The sequence below is a fragment of the Aythya marila genome, assembly GCF_965140915.1.
Source record: "Aythya marila genome assembly, chromosome: 16".
NCBI classification, from domain to species: Eukaryota; Metazoa; Chordata; class Aves; order Anseriformes; family Anatidae; genus Aythya; species Aythya marila.
Window position 1 is genome coordinate 15,497,052 of NC_139057.1, and position 16,578 is coordinate 15,513,629.

Consider the following 16,578-nt stretch of genomic DNA (forward strand, 5'->3'; position numbering starts at 1 on the left):
TTACAAAATGCTATGTTCACATACAAGAAGACATTGCCAATGACTACATGTACCAGACTTGAATTCAGTCAAACTACATGATATTAACATTTCTGGCTAGTCAGTGCCACCCTGAAACACAGTAAACAATTTGACAGCATCCCTCCAGACACCCTTGCTAATGAGTAATAATGTCCTGTACAAGATGTCCTGAGCATGTCTTCTTGGCAGCCAATGATTCTAGTGAGTATTCAAGTCTTTAACCGAGTACCTCAGTATGTTCTTCAGCAGCTGACAGTCACTCCTTACAGATGATACAGTTTTGGGGCACTGTTTCAATATAACACATTCTGCTATTATTTTAATTGTTACAACATAAATAAAACTTATAATTGGTAAAGCTCTATAAGTCAAGAATGCCTGCATCACCACCGACCACTCAAGCTCAATGAATTATGAAAGCATTAATTATAATTATGAAAGTGTAATAGAACATATTTTGATGGGAAGTTGGCCTGTGGCTTAATGCAGTTAATAAGAATTTGAAGAAATGGCTATTATGTATATACTTTCTAATTTTTCAGACATCTCAGGAGGGCAGCTGCATGCAAAAAAAATCCATAGCTTTGAATTATTATACTTGTAAATCAGTAAATCAGCATTTAAATGAGTCCAGCTTGTGACTAGGTGTATACAATAATGGATCTTGCATACTCAATTAGTGCATACTCTATGTTCTTATTAGTTTGCAATAATAAGAAGCAAATTATAATGAGAGGAGCAGTTTCCATGATTCTCTCATTTCCAATTCCATAGTTCCATGGTCCCTATTTATAGGTCTGTGCTTTCCAGGTCACCTAGCAGTACCAATCTGACTGGTGCACATAACTGCATTATGAATGTATTAAGAGAACAAATAATAAAACAATCAGGCATAAAGTCAGATGACACAGAAGTAACCTGCCAAAATGTTTTGAACAACCTGGAACTGTCAGAGTGTACCACAACTACTTTGCATTTTGTGACTGTGGCATTCTTAAGCTATTGTTGAGTCTAAAAGCCAAATTTTCTGTAAATCAGTAATTTATTAATAAGTAATTTATATTTATTATACATAATAATAATAATAATAATAATAATAATAATAATAATAATAATAATAATAATAATAATAATAATAATATTAGTATTAATATTAAGTAATTCATTCCATAGTGAAAGGTAGTATATGGTAACTCGTACTATATTTCAGCAAGTGCAAGATAATCTCATGTTACCTTTAATTTACTGAATGATACATGTATGCACAGACACTAACTACTGTAGATGAGGTACAGTCTTTTGTTTTCAATTTTTGTCTTCATGGGTTTCCAATGTTATTTAGGTACAAAAAATATTCATTTACTTGACATTGTGCTGCTTTCCTGAAATATTTGGAACCAAAGTAGATAAATTCTCAGCAATAAGTGTGATCAGCTGTGTGAGGGGGAGAAAAAAGGAAAAAAATATTCAATGGGAAAAGAAAGAGTTTCTAAAAATACCTCATTGTTTAGCTGAGTTTGATGTGGCTTCCATTGTTCTAACCTCATTCACAAGTTTTTTCCCACCCTAACTTCAACTTTCATACAAGACACACATTGTCACAGTATTGCTACAAGCCATAGAGATTAAGGCTAGTTAAGGGGCATGGGAGCTTATGACAGGAAACTGCATTTTCAGATAGTGTTAAGTCATTGTACTTACAAATTTTAAGAAAACATTTCCCAGTTCATGCTGAGACTGAGGTTCTGGTTGTAAACTAAATTCCAGAGCAGCCAGGAACTCCTTGTGAACGCCAAGAATGTCTTCGATGTTAGAAAACAAGACCTGAAATACATAAAGAGAAATCCAATGCCAGCTGTTAATAAAACACTCTCGGGTATATTAAGAGTAGTAGCACCAAAATACTGTGGTTCTAGACCTACTCGTGAAAAGATCTAAAGCACAGATAGTAACTGGTAACGAAGGAATTACATCATATTTGCCCCATTCCTGGCCTCCTATGGAAATCTTTATTGCTACTGATGTACCTGCTGTAAATGAAGGTTATCTTCCCAGGCACCTGAACATGATAAATGTGAACAATCCCTTTCAAGTCTACAGAAAGTCTCCTATGAGACCAAACAGGTAAATGGAACCACAAGGACCAAAGTGACTTTGCAGGAGATAGAAGCAGGAAGTTGTTTGCCTTTCCTTCCCACGCATTTTAAAGCATTTCCTAGAAGAAAGGGACATGAAACTAGAAGTCACAAAGAAGTACCCGTACATGTGAGACCAAATCTCTGCAACATGTGAGCTGGCATTTCACTGACAGGAGCACAGAATAGTGTAAAATATTTCCAAACCACAAGAGCAGAGCTTTAGAGTTCCCTTTCACCACTCTCAGTGACTGTAAAATTTGTAGTGGGAGAGAGGTCCTTACTTTAGATGTGCACTGAAGAGATTGTGCAATCTCACAGCTAAATGATCCCTAGGAATTTGAATAGGCATATGCTAAGGGAAATAAACTGCCAGGACAAAAGCTGTTATAAACATACAGAATTTTATTAGGCTATCATCTTCATAGGAAATATGAAAAATTGTGAATACATTAATAGAAGATGGGAGATTACCTGCACAGGAGAAGTCCTGATGCACGGTGACACAGCTATCAGTACTGACAGCCACTGAAGGAAAGCCTGACTGGGCAGACCAAAACCTGGAGCCTGCTGTAACATACACATTGCTGACAGCATTTTCCATCACTCTGCTTCAACCGTGCCAATTGCAAAGACAAGATTTGCCGTGCAGTCAAACCAGCTTTCATATTGGGAGCTGCCTCTCAGGTCTTGCACAGTGAGTGGGTGTCACTCTTACGAACCCCAAAGACAGCAGCCTGGCAGAACCAGCCTTCAGCTTCCTGGCAGTTAGCGGAGAAACTGAGTGAGCCTAAGATCTTCTAACAATTCCTGAAGCACCTTACAGCAACATTAACCTTTTCAGCTTTATGAGCTTTATTATGCAGTGGAATTTATTCAGCAGATGTGACACTAATTCAGCCTGGTGGATGGTGATATAGCAGTAATTATAAAAAAAAAATCTCTAAATTACATATAATCATTAAGGACAGAAATGAAAACAGATTCTTGGTTTAAAACCAGTCTCTCTCTGGTTTTGTGGGGATAGACATGACAAGGAATTCAAGGAGCCTTCTGTGCATGTACCCAGATACAACTCTGTATCTTGTGTTATTCAAGCATAGGGAGGACATTTTTCTCAAATTTGCAAGCTGGCTGCAGGCGCAGAGCACATCGTGATGCATTTTCCTTTTCTTTGCTCACCTCTGCCTTCAGGAATATCAAGGTACGGTAGCCTGCACTACCATTTATGTATACTTGTGCCTTGTTGCTCCTTTCTGGCCCTGAATAAACTGAAGATTCCAGCACACTGCTTGCACTGAGGGGCTCTGAACCCATCAGAAAAGAAAGGACAGGGAACTAGGACTGTTTCATCGCTTCCAGAAAACTTCCAGTGCAAATTCAAGCAGAGCATATGATGGTTCTATCGCATGGCTGAAAGCAATGTGATGACACATTAGCCTGTCTACATGGCTGTGCCAGAAGCTGTGCCAAAAGAGGATTAACAAGGAAGAGGAAAACATCTGTCAAGGATGACTTTCTCCTTCAGGAGCAGTATTCAGGAGGCTATTTTGTGATCCAAGGAATATCTGTGTGATCTAATAAATTATACGATGGTCAGGAAAGCTCTGCTTGCAGCAGATTTCACAGGTAATAGGAGTCACTTGAAAAATTAAGGCAGCAGAGAGACTTTGACTGCATTTGCTTTTGTATCTGATACATAATTACCCTTGATAAACTTCATGTGAAGGATCTGTGGCTGACAGCTTGTGTACACCATCAGGTTGTGCTGCCTTCCCTGTGCTTTATCAGTAAAATGGTATCATTGTCCTACTGCAAATGCAGCACGATGCTAAATATCAATAGTTATTCCCACATAGGGCGGGAAATAAACTGAAACAACATTGATGATGTTGCTGCAGCTGTTAGTCAGTGGAGTACTGGGCCTTGCAACGATTCACAGAATCACAGAACTGTTGGGGTTGGAAGGGACCTTGAAAGATCATCGGGTCCAACCCCCCCAAAGCAGGTTCCTCAGAGCAGGCTGCCCAGGGAGGCATCCAGAAAGGCCTTGAATATCTGCAGAGACTCCACAGCCTCCCTGGGCAGCCTGTTCCAGTGCTCCGTCACCCTCACCATGAAGAAGTTCTTTCGCATGTCGGTGCAGAACTTCTTGTGCTCTAACTTGCAGCCATTGCGCCTTGTCCTATCCCCACAAACCACTGAGAAGAGGTTGGCTACATCCTTCTGTCTCCCACCCCTCAGATATTTATATACATTGAGGAGATCCCCTCTCAGTCTTCTCTTCTCCAGGCTGAACAGACCCAGGTCTCTCAGCCTTTCTTCATAAGGAAGATGCTCCAGGCCCCGTATCATCTTTGTGGCCCTCTGCTGGACTCTTTCCAGGAGATCCCTATCTTTCTTGTACCGGGGAGCCCAGAACTGGACACAGTACTCCAGGTGAGGCCTGATCAGGGCAGAGTAGAGGGGGAGGATTCAATGTGGCCTCTCTGGAAGAGGATACAGTGGCCAAAGATCATTGAAAACTTCACTGCTCAGTGCCAGCCGTAGGAGGAACCTGCAAAAATACTATTGGGAGCCATAACCCAAGTTACCCTAAAAAGTACTTTTTCCTTTTGCTTAGAGGTAGGTGACTGCCAGAATACCCTGGATTTTCCTCTAGACACTTGAGCTGCATGACGAAAGAGAGGAAAACACAGGGTTCTCTTTACATAAGTTACCAAACCATTTATGCACTCTGCTACCACCTTTTCTGCTGCCACCCACCTCACAGCTCCCTGATGACCCAAAACGTATAGGATTAGCAGGCAGAGTTATCAGAAGTCCCAACACAGCCTCGCTTGTCCTGCCTCTACCAACAAGGATCGGCAGAAGGAAAGAACAGCCAACCTTCAACTGCAGGAAAGACAATTGCATTGTTTAGGACGGGAGGACGAAGAGGGAGAGATAACATTGACTCTGGTCAGAAAACCTGTGCCTTTGTGATTCTGTTTCACCAGCAGCAGGCATAGGTCCTTTATTACTAAAGAGCAGCTCTGTTATTGAAAGCTGGGTATTGTAATAATAAGAATTAATGAGGCCTCACAGTAGCCTCACAAAGGCACCCGCAGGCAGTTGAAGAATGACACAAAAATGAAGTAGTACTTCCCCAGAGGAATGTGATGGACCTTAGAATACAAATACGTTTAATCAGCAGAGAAAATAAGGGCTTTTTTGCATGGGCTATGTGGGCACTGCAGCTTAGTATATAGCAATCATAATGGTATCTGAAGAACGAGAGAATTAACAGCGACTTTCACCAACCTCTGCAGTTGTTTGTCAAATTGGCAAATGGTTGTGTACGTTTACTTCTCCTGCAGAGGTTTCTTGCACACTTCTCTACTCACAGGATCTGTTATCACTAATCACTTGTCTACTTTTCTCTCAGCCGTCCCCAAACTTACTTCAGACTGCACATGATGAGCTTCCAGGGAACAGGGACTTCCAAATTTGAAGACAGCAAGAGGCTTAGCTCTACAAATCTGCCAAACCTTCTTGCTACCACCCCATGCTGATGTCAATTAATCAGTAATAGCATATTGCTAGCCCACAGAAAGAATTGCATAATGGAGGCTGGATCCCTGCTAGGATCTCTATACTTCCAGGTGATACTGCTATGTAAAATGGAAACACATCAGCTGTAGTAGTGCTGGCCACTATGACGTACCTATTGTTGCTGCACTGTTCCCATTAACATAAAAAGCGAAGACTCTGCTTCTACTCTGATGTAGAAGCTACAGGATCAAATGCAAGTCCAGTAAGCAAGACTCTGAAGGCAGACGCTGCATGCTTTCCCACTGATGCTGAGGTTTCATTTGTGTATATGTACAAAGAAGGTTTTGGTTTCACAAGTGTGTGTGTAACAAAGAGGTTGTTTAAGCCAGATTGCTAAAAGAAAGTGTTGCTTATTTTTATGAATATAAACGATAAGGCCTCCTGTGACAGTACACAGTAGAGAAGCTAGTACCTCTCAGCTCTGCATCCTATATGCCTTTCCAGTGCAGAATTCATTCACCAATGTCCTCATGCTAGGGTCTCCCATTCCTCAGTCCTCCCACAGGAGCCCAAATTCCTTCCTATTGCAATCCAAAGGAATATTCCTGCCTCCTTAAAACACATTTAATTTATAGATTTGGAAGAGACAACAGATGTAAACTGGCTCACTGATTACTGTCAAGCAAAATAGATAGACACAGCCACTTCATTCCATGCCTTTTCCCTTAAGAGGGCTAAAAAGGTCTCTCTGTCCTCTATACACCATATCACAAATCTTGGCAGAAGTTAGTGTTTCTGACAACACTACACTGTTATCAAATTCTACTGAAATTAGCTGGTGGGATAAAAAAAATGTTGGAAGATGACAGCTAAACAAATGGGCAAACAGACTGAGAAACTGTCAGCGTGAGCCTCTTTTCTTTTGGGAACCAGTTTAATAATAAGCATCAATAAGATATGAGGATGTTTGATATACATATCCCAGAATCTAGGCTTTCACTATGTATGAAATCCCTATCAATGAGGAATATGGAAAAAATACCTTAACATTCTCCTCTGTTATGTACTTCTCGGCTTTGTCCACAGCATTCTGGCGGATCCGGTGAAGAAATGCCTGCAGAGAAGAAAAAATGATGTTCAAACGTCTTGATATAGTTTGTTTTCACTCCTTTATATTACCCTCGTTTCCCATCAACAGTGTGGCTGATTACCTTTAAGATTGAATGAATGTAACCACCTACCAAATCACCACCACAGTTCTTAGACTCAGACTTGCATTCAGGATAACACAAAAGACATTTCCTACAACATTGCTGGGTTTTGCCTGGTGATAAATGTCTTAGCTCTGATGAGATTTTTAGACTTAGCTATCTGTTACTGCCAACAGACCACAGCAAGACTGGTTATTTTTTCTTTGAGGGTTTCCCCTCTCTCTAAAATGAAGCTGTTTTGACTCTAGGAGGCATAGTGCCTGATGTACATCAAGATGCACGTCAGTGAAAAGGACCGGGGGGAAGAAAAAAGAAAAAACTAACAGAAGTACATTCACGGTGCTGGAGCTGAGGTATGTCAGAGCTATAGACTAGGGTTATGGACACTTTCAACAGACTCGATACTTGGAGAAGGGAAATGAAAATCTCCAGACAATTCCTGGGACACATTATCCTGTTTGCTGTTTCATTTGGTTATAAACAGGCAAAATAATGCTAGAACTTTTCACTTAGGCCAGGTTACCCCTTTCCTCAGCTCTGCAAAAGTTTGATTTCAAGTGGCAATCAAAAACAAGCCCCAGGCCAGATATAAATGGACAGCGATTCCAATAAGAGCCTTTACAGCTTAATTCTGGCCGCTAGAAGTGAGGAGCTACTTGTATTTGCACCAAATAAACCCACAGCACATTTGATCCAGCGGGAAGGACTTAGCGAAGCATGCTTTGGAGTATTTCTACTTCAAATCTCTGCTTTTTCAGCAACCGTTGGCTAAAAGGCTCTTCTGAACGAGAGCAGGATCAGCACAGAGATGCAACTACCTGCAGGTGAGACTGAAAGGAAAGCAGCGCAGGCAGAACCAGCTCTGATAAACTACAACACCCATGCACGAGAGAGGAGAGGGCTTTTCTCCCTGTCTGTGGCTTCTAACTTGCCTCCCACACAAAGGGTGAGCCCTGGGGAGTACTGTGAACAAAGAAGGAAAGAACTTGTCCTACCCACCTGAGACAGAGGAGAAACGGGTCAATTCTTTGTATTTATGGTACAAAGCAGCTTTGCTACAGCTTGATAATAAAAGACTTTTAAAAGTTGTCCATTCCTCAGCAATGTTCGTGCCAGCTGATGCACACTCAGCTTTTTCTTTTTTCCTTCTCCCCTTTTGCCTGTTAGGATTGTCAGCAGCTTACAACATGATAAGAAGCAAAGCCACTGAAACACACTCAGAGCTTACAGAATGCCTCTGCCTCTGTTAGTTTGGTTGGAAGACAGCAAGCGTGTCCCTGCGTCTCACTTTCAGCCCCCAAAATGGCACATCCTTGTTTCTGGGAAGCCGTGGCTCTATAACATATCACTCGTTCAGACTTTACAGGACAGGCACCAATAAAATAAAAATAAAAATAAAAATAAAAATAAAAATAAAATAAAATAAAATAAAATAAAATAAAATAAAATAAAATAAAATAAAATAAAATAAAATAAAATAAAATAAAATAAAATAAAATAAATGAAGCAAACAGCCCCTACATTTGTTTGGGGCCCTGGGGTTCTCAATCTACTTTTTTGTGACCAAATTTCCAGGCCTACAAGCACATTCCTCCCCTTGTATTACTAAACAGGAAGGGGATCCTGGCTGGATTCCAGCTAGATATAGAGAATTTGGAGCAGGTTGGGTGGACTGAGAAGTCTGAAAACCAGATTCCTGCAGTAAAGGAACAGGACTTGCACCAGTGGCAGTAAGGCCATTTGATAAAAGCCAGCCCAGCCACCTCGCCACTAACCTGGCCAGGAACTGCTGCTATGTGAATGCACTGCCCAGCGTCTTGGAAAACTCAGGAAGTGTCTGAAATGAAGTGTTCAGCAGGATGATTAATGGCAGGAGGGTTGACAGGTATAGCTGTTGCCCTCCCACTTCACTGCTGGGTGTGATATCTGAGCTTTAAGAGTCAGGTATCTGATTGATGTGAGGTAGCACGTCATACTGAAGTCACTTATTCACAAAAGATAAGCCAATCGGGGACTCTTCCTTGCTTTAATCACATCTGTTTGGAGACAACAAATCCAATTGGAACGATTAATTAATCTAGACAATTAGCAGCTCCACTGGTGACTAATATTTACCTGCATATTAGTCTCAGTAACTTGGGTCTAATAATAGAAAGATGGTAAACAGAAGTGCAAATCACATTAGCTGTTACAGGCCAGTCAATAAAAAAGCAGAGTCTGTGTTAATCTAAAAAACAGCTTTGCTGTGATGCTTGTCTGAAAAGATCATTTAACTGGAACATGAGAAATGGAGAAAGAGAGAGAAAGAAAAAAAATGAGAAAAGCTCAGAAGAGAAAATAGAAAGTATGAAATACTTAACAGGGAAAGAGGCAGCCAACTTACTAGTTAGTTTATCAGATCTTCTACAAGCCTCTGATTTGTCTTGACGTGCACAAGCAGCAATCTCTCCAGTAACATTAAAAACAAGAGAGCTACACGAGATTTTCGTCCTAGAAATTTAGTAGTACACTTTCCAAAACGCAGCCACAAAAATCTAAGCTTACTGGACGCAGCACTATTTGTTCCCCAGCTCTCAATACTTTTTCATCTGCAAACAGAATCTTTTGCAGCACAGTCGCTCAAATTAAAAGCATGATAAATGCAGCCTACTAACCAGCAGTTCGTGGAGCTAATGTTGTGTGCCCTGTTCACATGACAACACCACTTCCCTTCCAAACTGCTTCAAGCTTGGAAAAAGCAGCCCTTTTCCCAGAGATTTGTTCAGACATTTAGGTCAGTGTTTTCCAAACATCAAGCTATTTTGGTGCTACTGGTTTTATACTGGGCTCCAGACTCTTCTGCATCAAAACCATCCCTCCCTTCACCTGGTGACAGCCCCTAAGGCCTGCTACACAAGCGGTGCACAGCTCTTTTTGGGGAACACAGCTACAGGGAGTGGTATGAACTTTTATGAGAACAAGTGATTTATCTGGAAAATCAGACAGGTATTTATGGCAGGACTTGACAAACGGGGGAAGGAGGAACTTTAGCAACTTGCCATGCCTATATTTCATTTATGTTCCAAAACATACTGTTTAAAGAGTAAATACTCAAAGGGATAGGAGCTTTTCTGGCCATTTATAATGTTGCAGAGTCAAATGCTGCCTGCTCCTTCCTAGGATGCCACAGGATGACCATGAGCATCTTTTCTCCACAACCAAAATCAAAACCCTCTACCACAACATGCTATCATTTTCCTACATTTACAAATTAGCATGACTTCAGGGGAAGTATAGCAGCTTATGATACAAACTTCACTAAAACAATGACATATCGGGTGGGTAATATGCTGTTGAAGAGCTAGAGAGATGACCAGGTAACAGAAGTTGGCTGCTCTCTTCTACCTGCATGTACACTGGTCGTGACTGATACAAGGTTAAAAATTACACACACAAAAAAAAATAGGATGGCAGAAAAAAATGACTTTTTTTTTTTTTTTTTTTTTAAATCCCCGCAGTTGTTGATTTTGCTCTCTTGCCATTTGTAGTGTTTTGCTGTGCTCACGCTGGGCAGACCCAGGTCTCTGAGCTACCCAAGCTGCACAGGAGGCTACTGCTTCCACATCAGAAGGGACCGGCGCAGCCCATGGCTCCTGAACAAAAACACGCACAGAAAAAATGGGAAGGCAGGCCGGTAGATTTTCATTCTCCTGACAAAGCTCTGCAAAGGTCTCATCTTCTATGTGTGTGTGCTAATCATTAGGAAAACAGCCCACAGAGGATTTGTTTTTGTTTAAAATTCTGCTGCTGCATCAACATAACATTTATTTGTGCACTGTGACTTGCTGCCCTAGAGATCTGCTGCTTCCAAACTCAGCAGGCCATGTCTGATGGCCCCTCATGTCATGCATAAACACAGCTCAGAGTTTGTCTTACAGCACAATGCCTTGCGGAATTCAAGGAAACCTATAACAAATTAGAAGAAGCAGAGTGAAAAGCTTCCTTTCTGCACTATGGTGTACCGGGTGAGTTCATAACGACTGAAAAATAGCCTTCTTCTTCCAACAAAGAGTAGGACGCTACAAATCAATTTAGGTACACAACTTCATTTCACCAAATAAGCATTTCTAACGGCCCCTTCTTCTTAAAGAGGTTTCATTCTCCAGTTCCTTATCCTTAAAATCCACGTCTGCAATGAAACTTTGTTCCTTGGGATGTCTTTGCTCCACCTCTGAACCAAAAAAACATAAAGCACAATTCTAGGAAAGAGTCTGCTAACTGGGAGTTGTTCTGGCATGGTAGCCTCAATCAGCTAGGATTTGTCTCAAATGCTTTTCACGTGGTCCTTGTTAAACTTTGACTTGCAGTCTTAACTTCATTATAGTAAATGAGTGTTTAGCACCTTCCATCTAGTGTAAGTAACGCACGGCAAATCCCGGGAACGAGGCAGTGAGAGTTTGCTGGGGCCTCTTTTCAAGGGGGCACTTCCTCAAACATTCGGACAGGCCGGGAGATTTCTGATTGAACAGCAAGGCAGGCACACTGTGCATAACCCAGAGGGAAATGGAAGGAGAACAGAAACAGTGATGAGGCAATGGTGAGCATATCCAAAAGGATTTCAGCCAGAGCCGAAAGCACAATCCTGTGAAACCTGTGTTCTGAACAGGGGACTGCAATTTCATCTTGTCCTTGAGTGACAGACAAGTTTGTTAGACCCATTAGTGATCAGCACTGAAAACAACACAGGGATCCATATGTACCTAGTATCTTCGGTGTTAAAACAAATACATTCCTTTACACCTTTACACTTGTGCAAACAGTTGTTGAAAGCTCCTTGCAAGTGCAGACATTTTGATTCCAAGAAAATGTGCCCCCAGTGAAAAAACAAAGAGGTGAGGTGAACAATTAATTTCACCATCCGACTATTCCTAACCATGCAACCCCAACATAGGGGATATATATACATTGATCTGTCTCTGACAACACACAGTAAAATCTGTCAGAGATTTGAACAAGAACTTGCAAGTGTAATTTCACTTTCTTTTTTTTAATCACTTGAGTAAATATTGGGACTGAATGTAGCTGTCAGATATGCTTTTGACTCCACTGCAGTACTGATCATGTCCCAAAAAACTCCTTTGTCTTTAGCAAAGCAGCTTGGCAGTCCTGTGGAAACGTGGCTCTACTAAAATAGTCCAGTGATTTAAAATGAGTGTTAAAATGAGTGTTTGCTGGAGCTTGTGTTTTAAGAGCAGGTGCATCCTTGCTCATGGTACTCAACTGTTAGCTTTGAACCTTGCCATCCTGGGCCATGTTTTTCTTTCTATCAGATGTGCAGCTTCCAACCTAAGGCTCTACACAAACAACAGGAAACACAACTATCCTGCATCCTACATGTGAACTGGAGTTCTCACCTGCACTAAAGTCCAAGTGACAATGCAATAGATAATCTCAAAATAACGTAACAATGAATGCACGGGGCTACTTATACAAAATAAATCCCATTGCATCTTTAGCATTGTTATTATTCAGAACAAGTAAGCCTGCATTTCTATAGAAAACTAAGCCTTTCAGCACTTCCTCTTAAGCATGTTGCAACTACCTGAATGCAGATCTTTCACTGCATGCTAGCACAGCTCCGGGTTATTAACCAAATGGGAACCAAGTCCTTTCAGCTGGGGGTGGACCTTCTTCAGCTCTGCTGTTCCTGGAGCATCCTGCAGTCCTGCACAATACTAACCAAAATCTGACTTCCATCCTAGAGACAGTTGGATTTTAATGACCGATGAAGTAATTTTTGTATAAATTCAGACAATTAATTTTCAAAGACCTCTTATATTCCTGGACAAAAGCCAGAACACATATGGAGAACTCAGGGTCTGATTCAGGTTTTTCAGTAGTGAAGCTTCAGTTAGAATATCTTCAGTCAGGAGGAACTCCTTTGACATCATCAGTATGACACATGCAAAGCAGAGAGAGACTGAAGCGATTCTCCTACTTTTAGAGAACGAATTACTGTAGCTCTTCCGCTGTAAATTGGCAGCCTGGGATTCACTCATTGCTCAATTACTGGCTGCCCTATTGAGATTTCTCTAAGAACACATTTTAAGTTATCGGTATCTGGTAAAGGAAGAAAGAACTTAAGCATCAGATGAGTGCATGATAATGAAATTCTTGCAAAGGATATTTCACTTATGGAGAACATTTTTCTTTAGATCCTTTTGAAACAATGAGGAGCTACTGCTGTGAGAAAGCACTCTGCAAAAAGGAGCTCAGATCTACAGCCAAATTAATTCATCAGCAAACAGCTGAACAGGGACTGGCCTACAAGGCAGAGGTGTTTAGCAAGAGGAAATAGCATCAGAAATATCCTTTATTGCCCTGATTTCAGGCTTCCTGTGTATCAAATTGGCTTTAAAACCTCAAAACTCATTGGTACATATTTATTTTTTGATCTATCCCCTGGTGAGGAACTAAACTATTAAGTAACCAAAAAAGATTTCAAGAAAAAAGAAAGTTATGCTCATTATGGAATACTGAGCGTATTCTCTGCAAACAGTTCAGGCAGCCTGAGCCGTGAGCATGCAGCATTGCCTACTGCTAAGCAGAAGATCAAACAGACTCTAGTACAGTTTTTCAAATGGTACTTTTCCAAAGGTTACTGCCCTTGCATAATCTTGGGCTATGTTAGACAAGAAATGAGGTGGACTACCTGTACTCATCACCTATGTTCTGTGAAACTCATCTCACTGCCTTTTGAAAGGAAATTTGAAGATCTCTGTCTTTGTAACTCTTACTCCAGTATTCCTGAGGACACCTTCTTTGGGGAGGACGTGAGCTCCCCTGCCCCAGCTCCATGCCCCACATCCGCACTTCCTTCCTTTAAGGAGACTTCATTCAAGTGTTGCCATTTACAATAACTAGTTCACACACAAACACAGGGATGTTACAGCATGAATCATCTCTCTCTACAAAAGACTGCACGACTACTTGCAGAAGAAGCAGACTCTATCCCAGAAGAAACTGCAAAGACCATCACAAAACAAGCTTAAGTTGCAAAATCCAGATATAACATAGGGAGAGATGTTTTGTCTGAAGCATGTTTTCAACAGATTTTATTTTTAATGGTATAGATACATAAGCAATAAATATGTCTATATATATTACAAAACCTCCACTAACACTGACAACTTAATAATCGTGAATTAAGCACTGATCCTGGCAATCTGAAACCTTATCTTCCCCACTTCTCAGCCTCACATTTGGTGAATCCTGATAAATACCAAATGAAATATTGGGAAGCATTCAGAAACTGAGCTGTTTAAAATCATAGAAGTATATGTATGAATAAAATGCTTAAATAAACAATCTGGACTACTTCTTTATAGACTACACAAGAGAAGTGTCCCGCTTATATAAACTACATGCTTGACATTTCCAAAACCTGAACTGATTTGTCCTTAACCCATCTTACATTTGAAGGCCCATGCAGTTACGTCCATGACTGGCTGATTTATCTTGCATCTGTCTTGCCATCAAGTGATTTACTGTCTATAGCATCAAAGTTGATGAAAAACAGTTGCAAAATGCTGGCACTGCATAGCACTGGGAGTTTCAGTGGTACTCAAGGCAGTCAGACGTTCCTATCACTTGTTATTTACTTGGACTCTCTTGACAAGGGTTCACTACAAGACGGGATCTGTCAACAAGTCACCGTGGCTAGGATTCACCTCATCTGCTTGCACACCCCTAGAAGCTGAAGTCTACCTAAGCTAGTGATGCAGCTTCTCTCCACAACAGAAAACAACAGGCAGGCAACTTCAGAGGATGAATCAGTGAACTCTGGGAGTGACGTCTAGGAAGAAAGGCTGAACTACACTCCAGAAATGCCTTTTCTTTCCAACAAGAGCGCCCAGGTGACAAGTTGAGATCAGACCACCTTCCTCGCCTGTACCAGCCTCACAGCATCTGCAAATACAAAGTTCCAGGGCATAGAGTGCAAATGAATCACGTCTAAAAGCAAACCAGTGACTGAGTGTCTCAGCACGGATGCACAGGCACATTGTGGGTGCACTGCAAGTGAATACCTGCAAAATTCACGTGCACGGATACTCTCAGCATGGCAGTGTTCTGGGACTCAGCACAAAAGAACTGATCTAACTGCACTTCCCAGAAAAATAAAGTACAAAGAAAGCTCTAAAAATACACTGGGCTGTATCAGTACTGCTGGTGTACTGATGTTTACACCAGAATACTGCAGCAACAAAAAAAAAGGTCGGCCCGAATTCATTCATGCATTGACTGATGAAGGAAGGTGAAACCAAAGGGAAGTGAGAGTGAAATATGTCTCAGTGTTTCTCCCTCCAAAGAGAGATCCCTTTCTTAAGGAGGGCTCGCTCTCATTTGAATTACAAAAACCTTTTTTGTGAAGTGAAAGCCAGGCTGGTGCTGCAAAGGAGCCCATTGTCTGCCTTCTACCATTGCGCTGACTTCTCCTATGCCCTCCTCCCCTGCCGTCACTAACATTTGCATCCGCAGGCAGGTCTGAAGATCCCAGTTCACTTCAGAGTCCAATAACAGCTACCTTTTTCACCTTTTAAATCCTTCAGGACTCATTTATTAGCATTGCCTGCACTCTGGCTCTCTCGCCTCTTCTTCACGCTCTCCCTCCTCCCCAACGTGACCACAAATCACTTCAATTACTGTAGATTAAAATAAAAATTGTCTCCTTTGCATACCCAGAGCCTAAGGAAGCCCTTCTGTGAAAATCTAACCTTGGATGACTCCAACACATTTTCAATGTCATCACAAATTATCTGTTTAGATTTTCAAAGGAGCTTAAAAAAAGATATGTGCCTAAGTCCTGTAAGCCTTTGAAATATCTTCCATTTTCTCAGCCTCTTCATGACTTCTCTTTTTCTACTATCACAATTTTCATCATTTGACTGCACCATGGAACTCTTCAAAAAACTTTTAGCATGTTTGAATGGAGTGTTTTATTTCATTTCTCTTTTACGTAGAGGAACAAATCCTGACAAGTCTGTGTCTGCTTAGCCTTTACCTAACAGAAGTTTGTTTCGGGAGCACGTAAACACTGTAAAAAGGCTTCAGAGTCTGACCCATAAAACTTGTATTCATAATGCCCATGGCTGAGAAAAGCCTGTAGACTGCAATCATTTTCTGACTACTGATAACTCCAACTGCAAAGATATGATCAGCACAGGGAACGTTTCATCAGGTCTCGTGCTCTGCACAGCTATTCCTTTTTCAAGAAGAAGGTAAAAGCATCAGAGTGACTGGAAATATCAAGTGGCTCCCAACAGAGATAGCTAAGTTCAGGCATTGAATGTAATTGTAGCAAAGACTGGATTGTCTTCAATATTTCAAACTTCTGATCTAAGATAAATAATTTAGATACCAGAAAGAGCGTCCTTTCCCTTTTCTGCTGTCTCTTTTCAGTCACAGTGTCAGAACATGTTAAACACTTAATAGACAAAGCTGGAAGTTTTAAAATGAGACCTGGTGTCATTGAAGTCCATGGAATTTATTACATTAGTTGCAATATAGGCTACAGCTTCCCCTGTGCTATCCCCTCAGAAGGTAAGGGTCATAGAGAGCAGATAAAAGCTTACAAAAAACAATGAATCTTTTCTTGCATACTCGTTTTCTGAGTAAGTGTAATGAGTTGGTCGTTGTTA

At 41.1% G+C, this 16,578-nt stretch overlaps 1 protein-coding gene across 2 annotated transcripts in view; it reads right to left on the reverse strand.

Moving 5' to 3' along the window:
- PREX1 (phosphatidylinositol-3,4,5-trisphosphate dependent Rac exchange factor 1) overlaps nt 1-16,578 on the reverse strand; it is a 179,812-nt gene that overhangs the window by 104,484 nt on the left and 58,750 nt on the right. For both annotated transcript variants that reach the window (XM_082773578.1, XM_082773577.1), the window contains exons 2-3: nt 6,733-6,804; nt 1,723-1,845 (exon numbers count right to left, since the gene is read on the reverse strand). In XM_082773578.1, coding sequence (XP_082629704.1) covers nt 1,723-1,845; nt 6,733-6,804 — 195 coding nt within the window. The remainder of the gene's footprint in view (nt 1-1,722; nt 1,846-6,732; nt 6,805-16,578) is intronic.